Below are 19,438 nucleotides of genomic sequence, written 5' to 3'. Positions count from 1 at the left end.
TTCAATCAATAACCTTAAATAATTCAGAAAAACGAGTAACTATACACTCGTGCTCGTATATACATAATAAAGGCTGGAAATAAAGATTTATTTCCGTCTCTGTGTTTTTGAATGAGTCTTATTTATAGCCGATGTAATATTACATATGAGCTCGCTTAGAAACTTCATTTATGTCACAATAATAAGTCAGTATCTTTTTCAACGTCATATTAAAAGAAATGCATATATTTATCACATATATTTATATTTACAGTATCGAAATATAAATTGCTTAACAAAAATATGTAAACAATAATTATATAATATCTATTATATAATTATTGTTTATATATTTTTGTTAAGCAATTTATTATAAATTAAAATATTTTACTATAAATTAAAATATTTTACTATAAATTAAAATATTTTACTATAAATTAAAATATTTTTTATTAAATAGATGCGATGTTTTAAGATTAAATTTATGGTATTAAATATAGATTAACAGATTAATATCTATGTAATATAAATTGATACTAGATTGATTTAAATTACAATTTGAATAATATGGATGATATTAATAGAGAGATATTAAAATAATATTCATCTATTAAATTATTAAATAATTGTTAGTATCTATATCCTATATTATTAAGTGTAATATCAATTATATTGACAATGATATTAATAAATAATAGCCGTAATATTAATTTAATATAACATAGATTAACATTAATTGGACTACATATTGATTTATATTAAAGCAATGTTGAAATACATAAAATGCGAATTAAAATCCTGAATTCAAGCACGATTAACATCGATAATTTACATTGATAGTCCACTGAAATTTTCAAGACCTCAATTGTGCTAAAGCGAGAACGGAAATTTCGCTCTTAGCGTATCTTAACAATCAGCAACCCTCTCATAAATATTTCGCCGAAAGCTTGCTGTCTCACTCTGTTCTTTTTTCTCTACTTTTTCGCAACCTATCTACGTCTCGTTTAACAGCAGAACTAGGTCTTTCCGATTCGATTCGAGGATCGTATCTTAGGACCAACAATTTATACCCCCTTTGGAAACCGAGCACACGCCACTGGGACAAAGCCTATGTACCGACGTATGAAAAGAAAAAGCGAGATTGATAGTAGATGGGAAACACAAAAATCCCGCAGAGATTACGAGTCGTCTCATTTTTACGTATCGAATTTCTTCAAGAATTGCAAAATCGAGATTTCGAGATCTATCTAATGGATTTCGATTTTGTGATTTTCAAGATATCTCGATTTCTTATCAACATTTCAATAATATTTATAAGAGGTGATAGAATTTTTAAGGTCGTTAATTGTTTCTCTTTATTAAAATCACTTGTATAAATTAAATTTATTAATCTAGGGAAAGTCGTTTTCACATTATACACACATTTAATTATATCAATATTTGTACACACATATTAAATAATATAAAAATTTATTAATTTAGACTGTTGAGTGATGTATAATATTAGTTTAAAATAATTTTTGATAAGAGCAGGTAAAAAGAAATTTTCAGAAATATTAAATTTATTATCTCTTACATTTTTTAAATAAAATTTTTAAAATAAAAATTATTACAAACTTTAAAAATATATAAAATTAGATAAATACTAGTTAAAAAGTGATATAAAGTCACTAATAGATACTTGAACTACCACAATTTTCTTTATTTCGTTTTCTTGTTTCCGTTTGGATGAATTCTATTGCAACAAAAATACAGCAATCGATAAAATCCGATGTGAAATAAAAATAGCAGAATATTTAGAGCGCACTTTTGTGAGAGAGAAAGAGAAAAGAAAAAGATAACCGATGATCTTTGACCGTGGACGAGAATACGACTTCGTTCGATCCAGTCAAGGGCGAACAACGAGTTTCCGGTTTCCTAAAGCTTTCCTGCACCGAAAGCTTCCAGCGGAAGCGAAAGGCTACACATTCACTGCACGAAACTGTTCGTTCTAACTCAAGAGAACGATGATTATAGAAGCGCCATTATAGTGCCTGGTCTCACTTGTGTCGAAAGTGAAAGACGCTAGAAGGTACAGGAAACCAATCTTGCGCAGGCTCTTTTGTGTACCTTAACATTATTTCCCATTCACATAAGATGTTTTAGAAAACTAGCTTTTATCTATAAATTCTTTGATTAATTAATTTGAAAATTTATTTAGTTGAAGTCGATTTTTTTTAAATGTACATATGTAACATGTAATAATGTGTACGTGTGATATTTTTTGTTTAATACTAATATATTATATAAAATAATTTATATAAATGTATGTATTATAAATTAGTTATCTTTAAAAAGAAATTAAAAAATGAATATTATCAAAGAATTTATAGATATAGATATAAAAAATTCATTTTATTATTTTAATATTTTAATAATGTTAAATGCTATTAGGGATAAATGAAACAACATAATGATTTCACAATGATTTCGCAGAATATTAATGATACAATATAATTTTTTTAGACAAATTATACTGTTTAATAATCATAAAAAATGATAGAAAATTTCTTTTATGACAGTTGATTTTCTTATTAGAAAATATTTTTCTTAATGGCAGATATCAAAAAGTATGTGTAATCCTTACGTTCCACGCGCGTGTCATGAAAGAGTAATGGCGTGACACACGAAGCTTAAATCGACCATAACGGAAAATTTATCTTTGAGCTTATCTTGCGCATAAAAACGACACGATATCATTACATTTCCATGAACGTTCTATCGATATCAATTATGTGTGCCTGTGTGAAGATATCAATATAAATATTTCAGGGTCGTACTACAAATTATAAGAAACTTTAAAATATTCTGATATATGATAACAAATATCACCTTGTATAATTTTATTATTTAAAAATAAGAATAAAAATAAAAATGCAAAATATAACAACTTAATATAAAAATAAATGTAACAGTTGAGTATATAATTCAAAGTTGTGCAAATAATTTAAAAGATGAAAACTATCTACTAATAATTTAAAATAAAAGTAGTTTTATAAAATAAGACGTAAAGTGAAATAAAAATGAAAATAAAACGAACGAACGAACGCAATTAAATAGTTAACATGCTTCATTTATATATCTAACTCACAAGAATTGTTACGAATATTGACATAAAGTACACACTTTGATACAAGTCAAGCAACCTGATGCGCGATTACTGATTAAAATTATGAGTTACAAAGGGTAGCTACTTCTCAAAAGGATTTCCATCTATGAAGCGAAGGAAAAGCGAGCCAGCCAGTCAACCGAGCTGCGTTTCGCAATGTAACGGCAAAGAAGAGCCATTTGCATATTCCGACATGGATTACGATTTGCTACTCCGTGCTTACCGCTTGATACTATCTGCTTTGTGCGCGCAATGAAATACCTCACTGGGGTTACCTTTGGAATACCTCGCATTGTATCCATTCAGAATTTACGAAGGCAAATTCTTTTGCAAACTCTTTATTACATTATTGCTTTAGCATACAGAAATATTGTACAGCAGATAACTCTTTTTCCTCCTTCTATCGTGCAACAATTATACAATTTTAATATATACATGTAAAATACATCGTATAATACTTGAGATCATCGAAATGATTTTCTTAATTGTTTTACTTAATATTAATTTTATTTCCTGAACATTTTATAATTTTATTTTCTTTAAATTTACACTTATAATTAATTAATATATTGATTATGTTTTTTTGATGATAATAATTATTTTGTAATTATTAATTTTGAATTTTCTTTAGCGTCTTAATTTCTGTGCTTATTTTTTCTTTATAAATATTAATAAGAAGCACATTTTCTCATTTTGTGATATATCTTACCCAATTCTACATTTCCATTGAAATACGTTTCATTTATCTTATATACATTCTTCTTTGATAAACACATACTTTGATAAATTGCTTATTAACCATTAGCAAAAACAACATTTCATTAAAAGTGTACTCCATAAAATAAACACGCAACAGTTGCAAATAAATTACCATTGAGCATGCATATAGTGAAAATCAAAAAGCAAAGAACATCCTGCAGCGTAGACAGTGATATTCCCGAACAAATAAACCAATTAGTAGCAGCTATTAATCAAGTTTTATTCAGTATATTTGTCTACTGTTTTCGCGTAAATAAGCTTTCCGATAACAAAAATTTATATAATTACAGCATCCTAATAAAAATCTACATTAACTAAATCAAATCTTGGAAATTATAGACAGTTTATTAATCAAATATGTATGACAATGAAATGAATATAAAAATGAAAATAAAGAAAACAAAGCTATGAAATTATCAATCAAATATATATTTTATTTTAGATTTATATTTTTTAGGTTTCTATTTTTTTTAGATGTAATAGTTTTATTTTGTTTGTACCTGTTTTTTTTGTTTTAAATAACAAATTAATAATTGTTTTTTTTAGTTTTTTACCTTTTTTACATTTGATTATTTTAATAAATTAAATTTTTTTTACTTTATTAATTGTATTATTAATTATTTTGCAAAATCAATATAGATATTCAAATTTAATTAGTTGAGTTTATTTAGCCTTAATTTAGATTAATATTCGTAATCAACTCATTACTCTAAAATCGTAACGAGAACTGGTATAAATAAGCGATTATTAGACTGCAATAATAAAACGTGCGATAATAAAACAATGCTAACTATATCATTATTTATTTTGCTATTTATTCTGGATCGCTGAATTTTCCATAAACTTAAAACGTCACGAATAAGCCAAACAAATCTCGTGCGCTCTTGATTTTATTCGGGATTTAATTTTGCATTATTGAAATATTTGGCGCAAAAAAGGAAATCGATCAATCGAGCATGTAATTCATGCACGGGCGCGTGCATAAGTAAATTTTGTTTGTGTTGTGGCTATGCAAATTCTGCGTATTGCCGTACTGTAGATTCCCGTATTATACGCTTAACAAAGGGCGATTATAATTAGCTTTCGAACGATAAAGAAGAACAATAGGACGCGACGTACAATGGAGAACAGTAGAACGGGCAGAAACTGTCAACTGACGCGAACATTTTGCGAAATAATCGTGCATTACTGCATACGCATTAATTAATGCCAATTTATGTCCACCTGAGATATGTGACTTTCAACATGTGTTAAGAATGTACCTTAACATTTGGTTTTTTACTTCAAAGAAGAATTTTTTGAATAATTTAATTTTTTCCGAATCTCTCTCTCTCTCTCCTTCTCTTTCTCTCTCCCCCCTCTCTCTTTCTTCCTCTCCATTTTTTTCTCAATTTTTCTTCCGCAAAAATCACTGACAAACACAAAAATATTATTTATTTTACGCAAAAATTTATTTAAAATAACAAAGATTAAATAAATATGTTAAGTTATTAATTAATAATTTATTTAAGTTAATGATTTGCATAGTGTGGTATATTATTTTATATGGTTATTTTAATGTAACAATTTACTTAATTGAACAATTTATTTAATATACATATATGATCATTTACTTAATAATACCATGTTTAACGTAACAATTTATTTAGTGTGATGATTTGTGTCAACAATAGTTTTGCTCGTTACACGTGCAATTTTGGACGTTATAGCGTCAAAGAGGCTTCATCCGCAATTACTACTATAGTTTGCGCTTCGTGTTTGTCTAAAATCAATGCAATCGATTCATTCTGTTGCAGTATTTGAGTCTCATCATTCAAAATTCACTCAAGAGCACTCGCGACAATATTCGCGCAAAGTTTTCCTCTTCGATTTGATTAAAAACTAGGTCAATTTTTATAGATAACAAAAATATAATTACCGAGACATAGTATTTAAAAAATTTTTTTACATTTAATTTTTTTAAATGTATAAAAATCTTTCTGTCATTATCAATTTTTTTCTTTTAAATCTCGATATTTCAGGTTCATTTCTAATTTATTTTATTAGTTTATCAAAATAGGAGATTTGAATTTTATATTAAAAGAAATTAAATTCTTAAAAAAAATTTATTTTACATGAAATAAAAATTGTTTTGTGAATATAGAATAAAAAGTAAATGCATATTCCGCATGAAATAGAAAGAAATACATTTCGATTTTGTTTTACAACAATAATATTTCAATAGAATAGAATTTGCGAATTTGTCGTGAACCACTGGGGGTGACACGCGATTTTAACTACCAGTATGACACAGAAATAAAGCGTTCACGGCCGCGCGATTTATATCGATAATCGCACAGCCGTTATCTCGAAATGTATATCGCGAAAAAGGAAACGATGAGTTTCGCGACGATAATAAAACGATAAATTCGGCGCGTCGCGACGGCGTCGCTAACGGCAATTCGCGATGGCCGCGAAAAAGCTTTGGCGGTCAAAGGTTAAGGTTGCACACGAGCCAATTTTTGCTAGTTCTCCTTTTGGCTGACTGCGCTGGCAAACAAGCCAACCAATGGCGATCTATTGAACTTGACACGCGATGGATGTGAAGACGGAACGCATCTCTTTTCTCTCTTTTCCTCTCACTTTTGCTCCGTGACAGAAGCGTCCTTCGGTTATTTGTCTTACATCTCACGCGTTTATTTGTCAGCAAACAGTGGGACACGAGAATTTTCCCCGCGTTTATGAGAGTGAAACAGCTAATTTTTCACGATGTAACATAATTTTTAATAAAAATAATTTTTTGTTGCAGCACAAAAAATTATTCAGTAATTATTTTTTATGTTTCTAGAGACCAGATGGTCTTTAGAAGGATTTTGGATACATTATTTTGGTGATGTATTATTTTAATGGAATTTTAATTTAAAAACGTAGTTATTTAGTAAAATAAAGAGACATGGAAATATTATCTAATAATATTATTTAATGACATTTTTATTCGAAATCCATCTCTCTCTTTCAAAAAACGAAATTTTAGCACCATTATTCTTTTTTCTTTTTTTCTTTTTCTCGGATAAATAATAAAACAAATAAACAATAAAAACAGCCGAACGAATTCATTTCTCTTTTATTCATGAAGAGTGAACAAAGAATGCGGAATGAGAACATTGCTGCTGTATTGTCGCTGATGGTTTTCTCCGCGGTATTCACTATTCATGTTTACGGAAAAATTCATTATCCAATATGCGTTTCACGAGAAAAAGAGCGATTGTGTAGAATCAATTAAAGCAGTGTTAAAAGATAAAACTAGATTACATTAAATTAGATTAAAAATTTAATAAATTTTAGAAATATATATTAATATACATGATAAATAAATTTTTGTTTACATTTTATTTAAAAAATTTTATTATGATTATTTATTAATAAGTTATTTATTGTTTTATTATATATATATATATATATATATATATATATATATATATTTTGTTCTATTTTTATATTTGTTTTTTTTTATTTTGATAAATTTTTGTTTAACTGGAAAAAATGTTAGAATTATTTTGCGTTATGGCTTTCTGTTAAGTCTTCTTTTTCTTTCTGCTTTTCCCTTCTCCTTTTTCTACCAATTTCGGCATTGTTCTACACACTCTGCTCATCGATAACTACAGTCTCGTTTGGAGGGAACTCCGACATCTGTACCGTGCCAAGTCCCTGGCTGGCTGTTGGAAAATTGGAAGTTCCGTACTGACCGTGTTTTATGTCGTTTATCACGTCGTGTGACACAAAAAGCACTGCTTGCTCCCCGCGAAAAAGTTGCTAGAACACATTCACATGTGATTTATATAAAATACAACGGCATTATACCCATTATTGAAGCAGCTAGAAACACTTTTGTGAGCTTTTTATATTGTTTTTGCGTCATATAAGCCATCATTTCGTAATAAATGAATTTTTTCATTCTATTTATATTTCATATAACAATTAATGCTGTTATAAAACATTATGTATGGAAATGTGTGCGTAATGTATTATCTTTCTTCATAAATTTAATTTTTTTATGAAAAGTAAGACTTCTTTGCAATTTATAAAATTAATCATCTCTTATAAAAAGGCTAATTTTTTTTTAATATGATTAAATTTTTATATATAATACATAAAATTTTAAAATAATAATACGTAAAATTTTATGCATTTAATACATAACGTATATTTTATATTTTATATTACAATATGTTTTATAATATGTATTTGTACATTATATTTACATATATATTAGTTACATATATAATAGTTATATATTTTATATTTATACATATCATATAAAATTTGGCTACAATCTTTTAATTTTTCAAGAACTATATAATTTATATATATATATATATATATATAATCATGGATATTGAGCTTGAGTCTGAAAAATAATTTATTCGGCTGCCTAGATATTAATAGGTCTTTCCGATCAACTTTCAGAGAGACTAATCTGTATTTAAATCGCATCCAATGAATTTATCCAATCTCATTTTTGCGATAATTAATTCCTTAGTGAATAATAAAGTAACATATCAAAAGATCTATTAATTTTCTTTTTCTATAGCAAAAAAAATAGAAAGAGAATAAGAAAAATATATATTTTTATTTAATTCCTTTGTTTAAATATTTAAGAAATGTTTAAGTATGAGAATTTTTTTTATTTTTTCTAGATGCATTATTCTTTTTAAACTGGAAATATGTATTGGAGGGAAAAAAGAGGAAAGAGCGACGGTCTCGGTCTCGGTCATGACTGTCAGAGCTCATTGCACGCGTCGTTTATACACGATGGACCTTGCCACCACTTTTGTTGCCACATATCGTCTCTCTCTCTCTCTGTCTCTCTCTCTCTCTCTCTCTCTCTCTCTCTCTCTCTCTCTCTCTCTCTCTCTCTTTCTCCCTCCTCGAGATTCTATCTAAACTACCGCTTTTTACGGGCATGCAACCGCTTGCGCGGCACTGATGCACGAGCGCCCTTAACCTCGCATGGCTTCGATCGGGGATGATAGTGGTGGCACAATAGTGCATCTACACGGACAAAAACTGAATTTTTTTGAATATATTTAGAAGATATTCAAAAATAACTTCTTCAATTGTTGGCTAACGAAAAATTATTATAAATAAAATATAATAGAAAATTATTATGAAAAGATATTATATGTCATATATAAATTTTTTACATTAATCATGTATGAATATATATATGTATATATATATATATATATATATATATATGGATTGTATATTACATATATAAGAGTAGAAGATACATATATAAATTAATATATAAAAATTAAAATATGAAATTTAAATTTATATATATATATATATATATATATATATATATATATATATATATAATATAGAAAAAATATAGAAAAATTGAAGAATCTAAACAGGGTGTTCCTAAATTCGCGATAATTTAATGATATTTTAATGATATTTTAATGATAATTTAATGATATTTTAATGATAAATTCTTTGTAACATTTTAAGAGGAAAATTCTAATACGAAAATATCGATCTTTTAATCGTTTTCAAATAGGAAAAGTTTAAAGATCACGATTTTTAATGAAAGTGAAATTCTTGAATATTTTCACAATAATTTCACCAATATCAAAAGCATTCGATTCAAGGAAGCATCTATTAGTCAACCCTGAGCGCGCGAAACTTTAGCCCTGTCATTCGTGATCTTTAAACTTTTCCCATTTGAAAACTATTATAGCCTCGACATTTTCGTATTAGAATTTTCGTCTTAAAATGTTACAAAGAATTTGTCATTAAAATATTTATCGCAAATTTAAAAACACCCTGTATATTGATATCTAGTATAAAAAATTAAATATCCAATAGATAATAATGGGAATGATTCTTCCAAAGTGATATTGCTTTATTTGCTTTTTACATTTGCATAAATTTTTCATCTCAATACTAAAAGCTAGAACAAATCAGTCGTGTTTGTTCTCAATGCAAGTCTTCTCAATACAAATATCGCTTTCTGAAAGTTTGAAGCGAACGAAGTTTGTGCAGATGCCTAATCAGACTTCCATTTACCTCGCGGTGAAGTGATTTCAAGCGTAACTTATCGTTATATCGAATCGCGGAGCTTTCTTACCGAAAGGTAGAACCGCACGAGAACGTGATACGCTTGTATTGTATATACTAGACGAACTATGCGTCAATATCAATGTTTCTCGGGAAACTGAAATTGCGTTTGTCTTCGCCTTGTCGAGAGTTTGTCGGCGAGTAAATTTACAATTGAGCTATTTAGTTTTGAAAATTAAATAGTGAAGATGTCTGTGCGACAAAAACAGAAAAGTAATGCTATTCCGTTCTCTTTTCAATATATGTACATATATTTATATACTCTACAAAAAAATAAGCATTATTTCACAAAAAAGAAATATTGTGCGATGGAGCGAGAACTGTATACTAATTATTTGCAGACTGCAACATTTTTCTTGATATTTTGTTCGCAATTAGAGATTTTGATTTTGATCGATCGAACTCTTTGGGAATGTAAATATATTGAGAAAACATCCCTTCTGAAGGAGTTTTCAAGCAGACGTTTTGTTGCAACTGCGGTTGTCGGATATAGGTGACAGTGCTATTGTAAATTAAATTCTCGATTAAAAAGCGAAATTGGACGTGTATTAATCTGCTTTGCAAACATTGCAATCCCTTCAAGCGTTACGCTTGTATTTCGTTATATGTAGTTGACTCAATCAACGTTTATTTGGACAAAAAAGAAATTTGTTCGATGGTTTGTTTTATTCTTTTTGTAGTTATGTTTGTCGTAGCTTCTCGTAGCAAATAATCCTTGATTGATTATTAATTAATCTTTTGTCAAATTTTTTTATCATGAAAGAAATTTTCGGTTTATTTTATATTCGCACACATACATTTAGAGAAATATTTTATATTTGATATATATATATATATATATATATATATATATATATAATTTTTCAAGAAAATATAAAATAAGTATTTTCTTTTTTAAACGTGTGCTTTATAAAAGTTTTGAAGTTGAAATTCGGTAGATTTTTTTTCTTTTACGCTATTTTTGGTGTATTTGTCGTAGTGGAAAGTTAGATTTAACTCCCAAGTTCCAGGCAACCTCAATGTATGTATATCGTGTGGGAAAATAATGTTTACCTAATTATACCTCGCGTGGTGCGGGTCAAGTCGCGTGCCAGCGACGGAGTTATAGCGCAATTCTGTTTCGTGGCGAAATTAAGTTCTCACCTTCCTCTCTTGAGCGTCTGCTTAGCATAACCACAGTTACTGACGTATTTACATTTGTTACGCGAGTTCCTTAATTTACTCTTGTTGCTATGTTCTAGCTCGTTTTTTCCGTTAAATTCATCTTTCAAATTACTAACACAACGGTTTCAATTTAAGAAGATTCTATATACTCCGATATATTTTAAGGATAGAATTTCGAAATTTAGGGAATACGATAAAACAAGAAAATTAAGTAAAATAATATAAAATGAAAAAATTTAGATAAAAAAATTCTAATTTAATAAAACATAATAAGAAAATTAAATAAAATAGAATAATATATAATAATAAACTACTTATATTTTAAACTACAATACAATAAATATAATAAAAATAATGAAACTGACTATTTTACTTATACAATTATGTTAGTAATTGAAATATAGAATACAAAAATAAAAAGAATTTTTTTACACACAAATTTACAAATAAAAATCGATTTAGAATCTTTAATGTCTTTTATTATTTTAAAATGTGAATGCGAGATTAAACTATAAACTTAGGGTTAAATTTATTGCATTTGATTCGCCGAACTTTGGGATATTACGTCGTCGTAGGCGAAATTCCTGTGACAATCGATGTCCTTAATAACGCATTAGCGACCCAATTAATACCTCGCCGAAACTAATTTAATGAGGTTTGTTTCATGAGGTTTGCGCGATATTATTTGCGAAATTCGAGCAAGAGAGAAAGGAAGAAGGAAGGGTAGAGAGAAAGGAAGTAGTGGTTTTAGTCCGGGTTTCTGTTCGGGAAATAGCTTCCGATTTCGGAAATTGCCGGGCGGGATATTGGTTCTCGTTCCTCGCCGATAATATTTACGATATCTTCCGTTTTCCGTGGTGGATTTCACGTAGGTCTATTAGATTTGCAACACATGGCAACAGCTGTCTCATCAAGAGTTTCGCTTTGTACAATGTAAATTCGCAAAAATAATATAATTTGTGTTCGTGCGAATGTTTTTCTCTTCATATTATTTATTCCATTCCGATAATATTTATTATAATTTTATTTCATATTTGTCGTATGAATATTTACTCCGTATAATTCTACACGATATTTTTTGTTGCCTCAAAGATTGCAAAATAATTTCTAATTTAATTAAAGCATTTTTATTTCATTATATGTCAACATTAAGTATAATTATATTACATCGATATTATTCGAATATGTACTATCATATAAATTTAAAATAAATAATAATATAAATCGAACAATAAATATAGAATATTTTTATAAAATATTGTTTTAAAATAATTAATTAATAGAAACATATATTGTAAAGAAATGACAAAAAAGAAGTAAAAATTATAAAATATAGAGAATTATGAATAAAAGACGCATATGAAATCGCATTTTGTACATCTATTAATTGTAAATAATATTATTTAATTTTTTTAATTTGTACTTCTTAAATATTTTTTAGAGAATTTAATTTTTTTAAAATCTTTATATCAAGAGCGACATATTTTTCAATTATGTAAAGGGTGTACATAATATTTCCGATAATCTTTTTCAAGAATAATTAGTTATTTTTATAAATATTTTTATATAAATAGTTGATTATTCTTGGAAAATGTTATTGGAAATATTATGTAGACGATCCTTTAATCGAAAAGCGTGTCTCTTGATAAAGACTTAAAAAATCAATTTCTAATAAAAACAAGGCACAAATTATAAAATAAAATTATATCGCTTTTATTAATAAATTATAAAATAAAATTATATCGCTTATACAATTAATAAATATACACAAAATGTAATTTTATATAATATCTTTTATTCATGTATATATATATATATATATATATATATATATATATATATATATAATTTTTTATATTTTATATTACTCATTTCTCTTTTACAAAAAATAAACTGATTTTTCTTAGATAAGGCCAACAAAAATAGTTCCAATCTCAATGATATTTTTTTCTTTTATCAAGAGTGAAAAGATACACAGCTGGCACGGAAGCATCGTAGACTTGATAGGATTTAATTGAATTTTCAGACTGTCCAAGTCTGAGATAAAAGCCCTACGCTAATGAAAACGCCCGATGAAACGAGCTAGAGCCATATGCAAATCTGTTGATTACTCTCCCGTGTATTCGTCCCGTATTCAAACTTCTTCCGCAAAGGTCCAATCTCAGAGGTGTAGCTTCATACCTTTTTCTCTTTTTCGCCTTTTTTTGTCTCTATCTGTTTAACAATTTCTATTTATTGAAAGATATGTAATAATTTATTTTCAGATAAAAATAAAAATTTTTCCATCTAATTTTTTTTAAGCATACTGATAAATTTGCTCTTTACTGAATAATTGCACAATTGTACGATTTTTACAACCATGTAAATCGTGGCAAAAAACTTCACGGACTGAATTTTATCGCACAAACTTACGTCGATATTATACAGTCGCGTAATAATTTGATGTTAAAATAACTCCTACTCTGATTAACAAAATAGTGATCATACTTGTAGCAAAGTAATTTCAAATGAATACTTTTTACAAATAATTTTGTTTTGTTTTTGAAAAACCGAATTGTTTTAAAATAAAAAATTGTTTCAAAATAAAAAATCAAAAAATGTAAAATCAAAATATATTGAATATATAAAAAAAAGATATGAAAAAATTGTTGTAAATACATAATGTGTATAATTATCAATTTTGAGTTTAATATTTATTTGATATAATTCAATATTTATTCAATAATTATTAAGTAATTATATAAATAAACATATAACTTGTTTATACAAATACTAATGTTAGTAAATATGAAAACATAATAATTAAATATAAAAATTAGTTATTTTTATAAAATTATAGAAATGTTAAAACTAGAAAATTAAAACTAGAACATAAAATGATCCCAAGCGATTTGACTATTAAATCAATGTAGAAAACTAGGAGACTCTCGTGAGTCAGAAAAGTTTCCTTCATTATCGTATATAATTATTATTCCAAAATACAATTTTGATAGTGGGAAAAGTTGGGACTTTATGGAAGCATGTGTAGAAACACATATTTAATCGTCTAAATGTATGTTAGCGTTGGCAGCTAATTTCGGCATTATTTCACAAATGAACTAACTTTACATATATACATGCAATGTGTATGTGTACGTATGAAGGTAGTCCATTCGCGGAATATAATCTCATAAAAGTAGATATACGTACATGTTCATGTTCAACTATTCAAATTATCGAAATTATGCGCGATTTCCATTAACCAAAAAATATATTATTTATTATTTATTCATTTAGATCCATGTCACTGGAACTTTTAATTTTAAACAATTTCGATAGGTTGATATCATATCATCAGAATTATTAAAATTGCTTACAATTATTATTAACAAAATTATTATTTATTATTAATTTTAATCCTTATGTTTCAAATTCTGTCAAAGTTTTATCATTAATTAAGATTGATAGAAATTTTATTAATTTTTATGTAGATGTTATCTGAAAAAGATAAAATTCGAAATAAAATTAGAATACTTAGATTATAAAAGAATTAAGAAACAAAAGTTCTATTCAAAATTTTAAATTATATGTATTAATCTTCTAAATTTTCTATATTATATACTATATTGAGAGAGAGAAAAAAATTGGAAAAATTAAAAAGTTTAGTGTAGATTATAAATAAAAGATATATTGTTTAAATAGAATATTTTTTAAATTATTTTTCTAAATATATTTAAATCTAAATATATTCTTGTAATAATAATTTTAATAATTACTATTTTATCTTTAAAAAAAAATCATATTATCCAAAATTACTTTTTTTAGAAGATAAAAATCCGAAGGAAAGTGATTATTTAAATCAACTCATGATTATTTAAATCACTAAATTACTCCTATAAATTTGAAAATGTCTTGAATATTTCTATCAAATCTGTTCGCACGGATTATTATGATATCCGTGGTCGATGAGAATAGCTGGAACCGTGATTTTATTAATGGACCACGAAATCCTATTTTCCCGCGCGAATAATGCTCGCTACCATTTTCGATTGCCAATCATAGGATAATTACAAACCGCTCTCATCATCGCATAAACCGCGTTAAAGAGTTTACATCCTATAAATCTCACATTTTGAGCAAAGCAACTAGATACATGTCCTTAAAGATCTCTGAAAAAATATATCCATTTTTTTAAATATAACATCTTACTGTCTGTATTTTTTCGTAAAATAATCTAATAATAATTTAATATATTCTTTGAAAGAGAATGTGTATATTATCTTATTTTTTATATAATCTACATTAATAGTATTCTATAAATATTTGATGTATTATTATTATTATTATTATTATTATTATATTATTGTACAATGATGTTATCAATGATTATATCTGTGATAATTGCATAGAATACTCTTATCAAACCGCTCTATCGATTATGTCAAATTGATGTCGCCGATGAGATGGATCATCAATCGGAGAGGATATTATTAGTGAAGGCATATATAGATGACGGCATTTTGTTGTGGAATTGCGCGAAATATCCCACTGTGGAAACCATAAATTCTACTCGTTATTCCATACTCGGAGTGTCTTTTTCGCGTTCGCATAATGGCTTAAGAAGATAAGCGGATTTCGCACGAGCGAGCGTTTAACATTTTCATCAAAATATGCGACTACGCCAACAGTCGCATAGCGCGAGAATACGCATTTCTAGTCTCGATTGTCGCGCGAAACTTGCCATGCAAATGTCAGCCCGTCATATTTTAATTCTTATCACACCGTCGCACAGGTTGAGTTTGAAATTTCGCACAGGTAAGACATTGGCATTTTAGAATTCGAATATTTAATTCACAACATTGAACGGTGTCTAAAGAAATCTATATATTTTTTATTACAGATTTTTAATACAAATATTTATCTTCTTTTTATATATTAAATATGTATTCTTTTTTAAGAGAGCTCTTTTTTAATTAAATTTTTTTTAATTACTAAAAGCTCAAGTTGCTTGAAGATCGCACGGTTATTGAAATCGTTCGATGTATTTATTATTTGTCGATAAAGTTTTATATTGCATTATCGCGAGCTACTTGCTTGTTTATCGCACACATACACAGACGGACGGAGTTCCACTCACCGTTAACGGCGTGGAGCTCCGTGGGCACCGTGAAGTGTGCCGTGTGAAGGGCTAGCTCACCGGTATCGGCGGCGGCTTGCAGCAACATCTGCTGATGGTGATGATGCCGGGTGGACGAGCGATGATGGTGCACGCTGTTGAGCACGATGTTGCTGGACGTTCGACTGAGAGCTTTCCGTTGTCGGATCGCCTCCTTGTAAATCTTCCAGTACATGATGATCATTACTAGACCCGGGATCCAAAAAGACACGCAGGAACTGATCACCGCATATGGTAAATTCACTCGAAACTCGCAGCTCTGGAATAATATGAAAGAATGAAAAAAAAATTGTTTTAATTATTAACATTAATTCAATAACAATCCGTGAGAAACGATCAATCTTTTTAATGGTTGATAAATTAATATAATGATAAAAAGTACAGATATCTAAATGTGAATTATGTGAAAAGTTCACAAAAATTGTTCATTGACAGTGAAATAAAATCATAAAATTTTTTAAATGCCTCAAGTTAGGCTTAATTAATCTCTTTTTAAAATTTTTAAAATTTTAAGATATTTTTAAAATTCACAAAGTTGTCAGATCTCTCTCTCATTTTTTCTTTTTTAACATTTTAAAATATTTTATGCGTCAACGAACATTTTCCGCACATTCATAACTCTTACAAGAAAGAAAAAAAAAGAAAAAAATTCACGTACCCCCGGGTGTTTCACCATGTAATCCAGATGTTCCTTGGTCGTGTACCATCCCATGAAGATCGGAATAAAGCTTATCAGTGCCGGTAAGACCCAAGCACTACCCAACATGCACCCGACAGTACTCTGTTTCATGATCACTGTGTACTCGAGCGGACTCACTATTGCATAATATCTGTCCACGCTGATGCAACAGAGATGAAGGATGCTAGCGGTGCTAAAGTACACGTCCAGCGAGTTCCATAAATCGCACATAACTGCCCCGAACAGCCATTTGCCACCCGAGAGTTCCACCGAGGCATTGAAGGTCATGGCGCACATCGCTACCAGCAGGTCGGCCGCCGCCAGACTGACGACATAACAATTGGTGACCACACGGAGTCTGCGATGTCTCCGAACGCTGGCGATCACCAGCATATTGCCGAGAACCGCAGTGATGATGATGGCGCCCATGATGACACCTTTGATCACCATCAACGGCACGTTCACATTCTCGGGAAGGTTCTCCACCGTCGGATTTTCTGTCGTCACGTTCGCGACCGATGTGGTTGTCGTTGAACTAATGGCGACGATGGAATTGTTGACAAGGATCGACGAAGACGTAGATTCTATTTGAGGTAATTTCGTCGACATAGCCGCCATTACGTTCAGCATGGTGAAAATGTTAATGTGATTCACCGTTTATATCGCGAAGAACAATTCTTTTTCTCGTACATTTTGAACTTCATGGTGATTGAAAGTCCGTGACGATAGAAAGGAGGATCGTCCGGTGAATTATTTTTTAGTGATCATCGCGAATTGCTTGACTTTCCCTCCTTAGAATTCGTCATTGTGATGAAAAAAAATAATTAGATGAAATATTATAATGATTGATATTTGTTATATATTGAAAAACTTTTCAGGCTTCTTCAACATTGCTTGAATTCCGAGTTAATCAGGATTTATTGATTGATATTTTGTTGCATTTTGAACGTTAACGGATATTTGATTAATATATTTCAAAATTTTTTACAAAAACGTTTCTTGTCTTCGTTTATAATCAGTTTCATTAATTTTTTCGCTGAGGTAAGTTTTGATTTATTTATGTTTAACCACAGATATATAATTGCGATGTCATCTTGTGATGATAAAAATAATATTACATTGTATAATATTATTATTTTATTCGTCGCTCTCTTGCCAAAAATAACTTAATATGTACACATATGTATATATTTGTCTTTTATATTTATTTTAATCTGTTTTGTATATTTGTTGTATATTTGTTTTTATTTTCTTAAGTTATTCTTCATTTTCTTTTTTAATACTTTTTATTCTTTAAAATATCTCTTTTAGGATCTTTTCTTCTTTTATATTTATACATCAAATATATTTTTGTATACACTATACGGTCGTCCTACGATGTGCGATTATTGTAGATGTTTTCTTGCAGGGTGAGAATCATCATCCTCGATTTCTGAATCTAGTCTCTTGAACATTCTCCTATTCTCCGCACAATTCAGTCCAACTTGCACTAAACTGTCCCTCGGTAGTTGTACACGAATCACTGTTAATTTTCGTACATCCATGATTGCATTTACTGATCCGAGTGTGAATTATATCAATTGCAGGAACGATGTCAATCGAGATGATAAAGAGGATTAAAAGCCCAATTTACTATGTGTGATAATAATTTAATTAGCATTATCGAGCGGTTTAGCACAATTTTTGACACATCAAGATTTTTGTTATATCAAGTTACATCGCTGTAAAAAAAACGACGAAAAATTATGTATCATATAGTATGTATCAAGAACGCAATTTATCAGATTTATTTTATCAGATTTATTAAATTCTTTCGATCGATGAAATATATTTATTTTAATCAACTAGCGTTTTGGTCGGCAAAAAGCTCGAAAAATGTTCGCGTGCGTAATTTAATCGCTTAAATGACTTTTTAAAAGAATAATATAGTTAGAATATTTTTATTTTAATAGCTCTAATTTTTAATATTGAATCTATATATCAATATTGCATACATGTCATCGATAATTTCTGCGACAATATCATCTAAACGTTTCGTGAAAATTTTAGAACGCTATCAACAGTCATGATCAAAGATTAATATATTTAAGCTTTCACTTTAAACTCGAATATGCGATATTCTTGTTAACGTACTTGTTAACGCACTTGCGCGAGATATATGATAGGTATTAATACGCGAAGAGCTCTTGGAACTTTCAAACAGAAAGGAGAGAGAGAGAGAGAGAGAGAGAGAGAGAGAGAGAGAGAGAGAGAGAGAGAGAGAAGACTATCTAAATGTTTCAGTGGATATATAGATTGTAGGTGATGTTAAGAGGATTTGCTTGTGGACCCCTGTATAATACAATCACCTTTAGCTAGCCATAATTATACGAGACCCCGTTATTTCTTAATAGATCCCTGTCGAATCTGAAACTATAGTTAGAATAGATCGATATCAGGATGTGTC

At 28.6% G+C, this 19,438-nt stretch overlaps 1 protein-coding gene across 3 annotated transcripts in view; it reads right to left on the bottom strand.

Moving 5' to 3' along the window:
* Nucleotides 1-18,104, bottom strand: part of LOC105255823 (octopamine receptor beta-3R) — a 64,470-nt gene extending 46,366 nt beyond the window's left edge. For 2 of the 3 annotated variants that reach the window (XR_003122521.1, XM_011265333.3), the window contains exons 1-2: nucleotides 16,972-18,104; nucleotides 16,275-16,572 (exon numbers count right to left, since the gene is read on the bottom strand). Coding sequence is in view for 2 of the 3 variants with exons in the window: in XM_011265333.3 (XP_011263635.1) it covers nucleotides 16,275-16,572; nucleotides 16,972-17,622 (949 nt within the window). In the remaining variant the exon portion in view is untranslated. The remainder of the gene's footprint in view (nucleotides 1-16,274; nucleotides 16,573-16,971) is intronic. The other variant, XM_025406895.1, reaches the window with a different exon arrangement.
* Between the last annotated feature and the right edge of the window lie 1,334 nt (nucleotides 18,105-19,438).

The sequence above is a fragment of the Camponotus floridanus genome, unplaced genomic scaffold (genome assembly GCF_003227725.1).
Source record: "Camponotus floridanus strain SB8 unplaced genomic scaffold, Cflo_v7.5 scaffold16, whole genome shotgun sequence".
Taxonomy (NCBI): Eukaryota; Metazoa; Arthropoda; class Insecta; order Hymenoptera; family Formicidae; genus Camponotus; species Camponotus floridanus.
The sequence above is the reverse complement of the archived record's forward strand: the minus strand, read 5'-3'. Positions and strand labels throughout refer to the sequence as shown.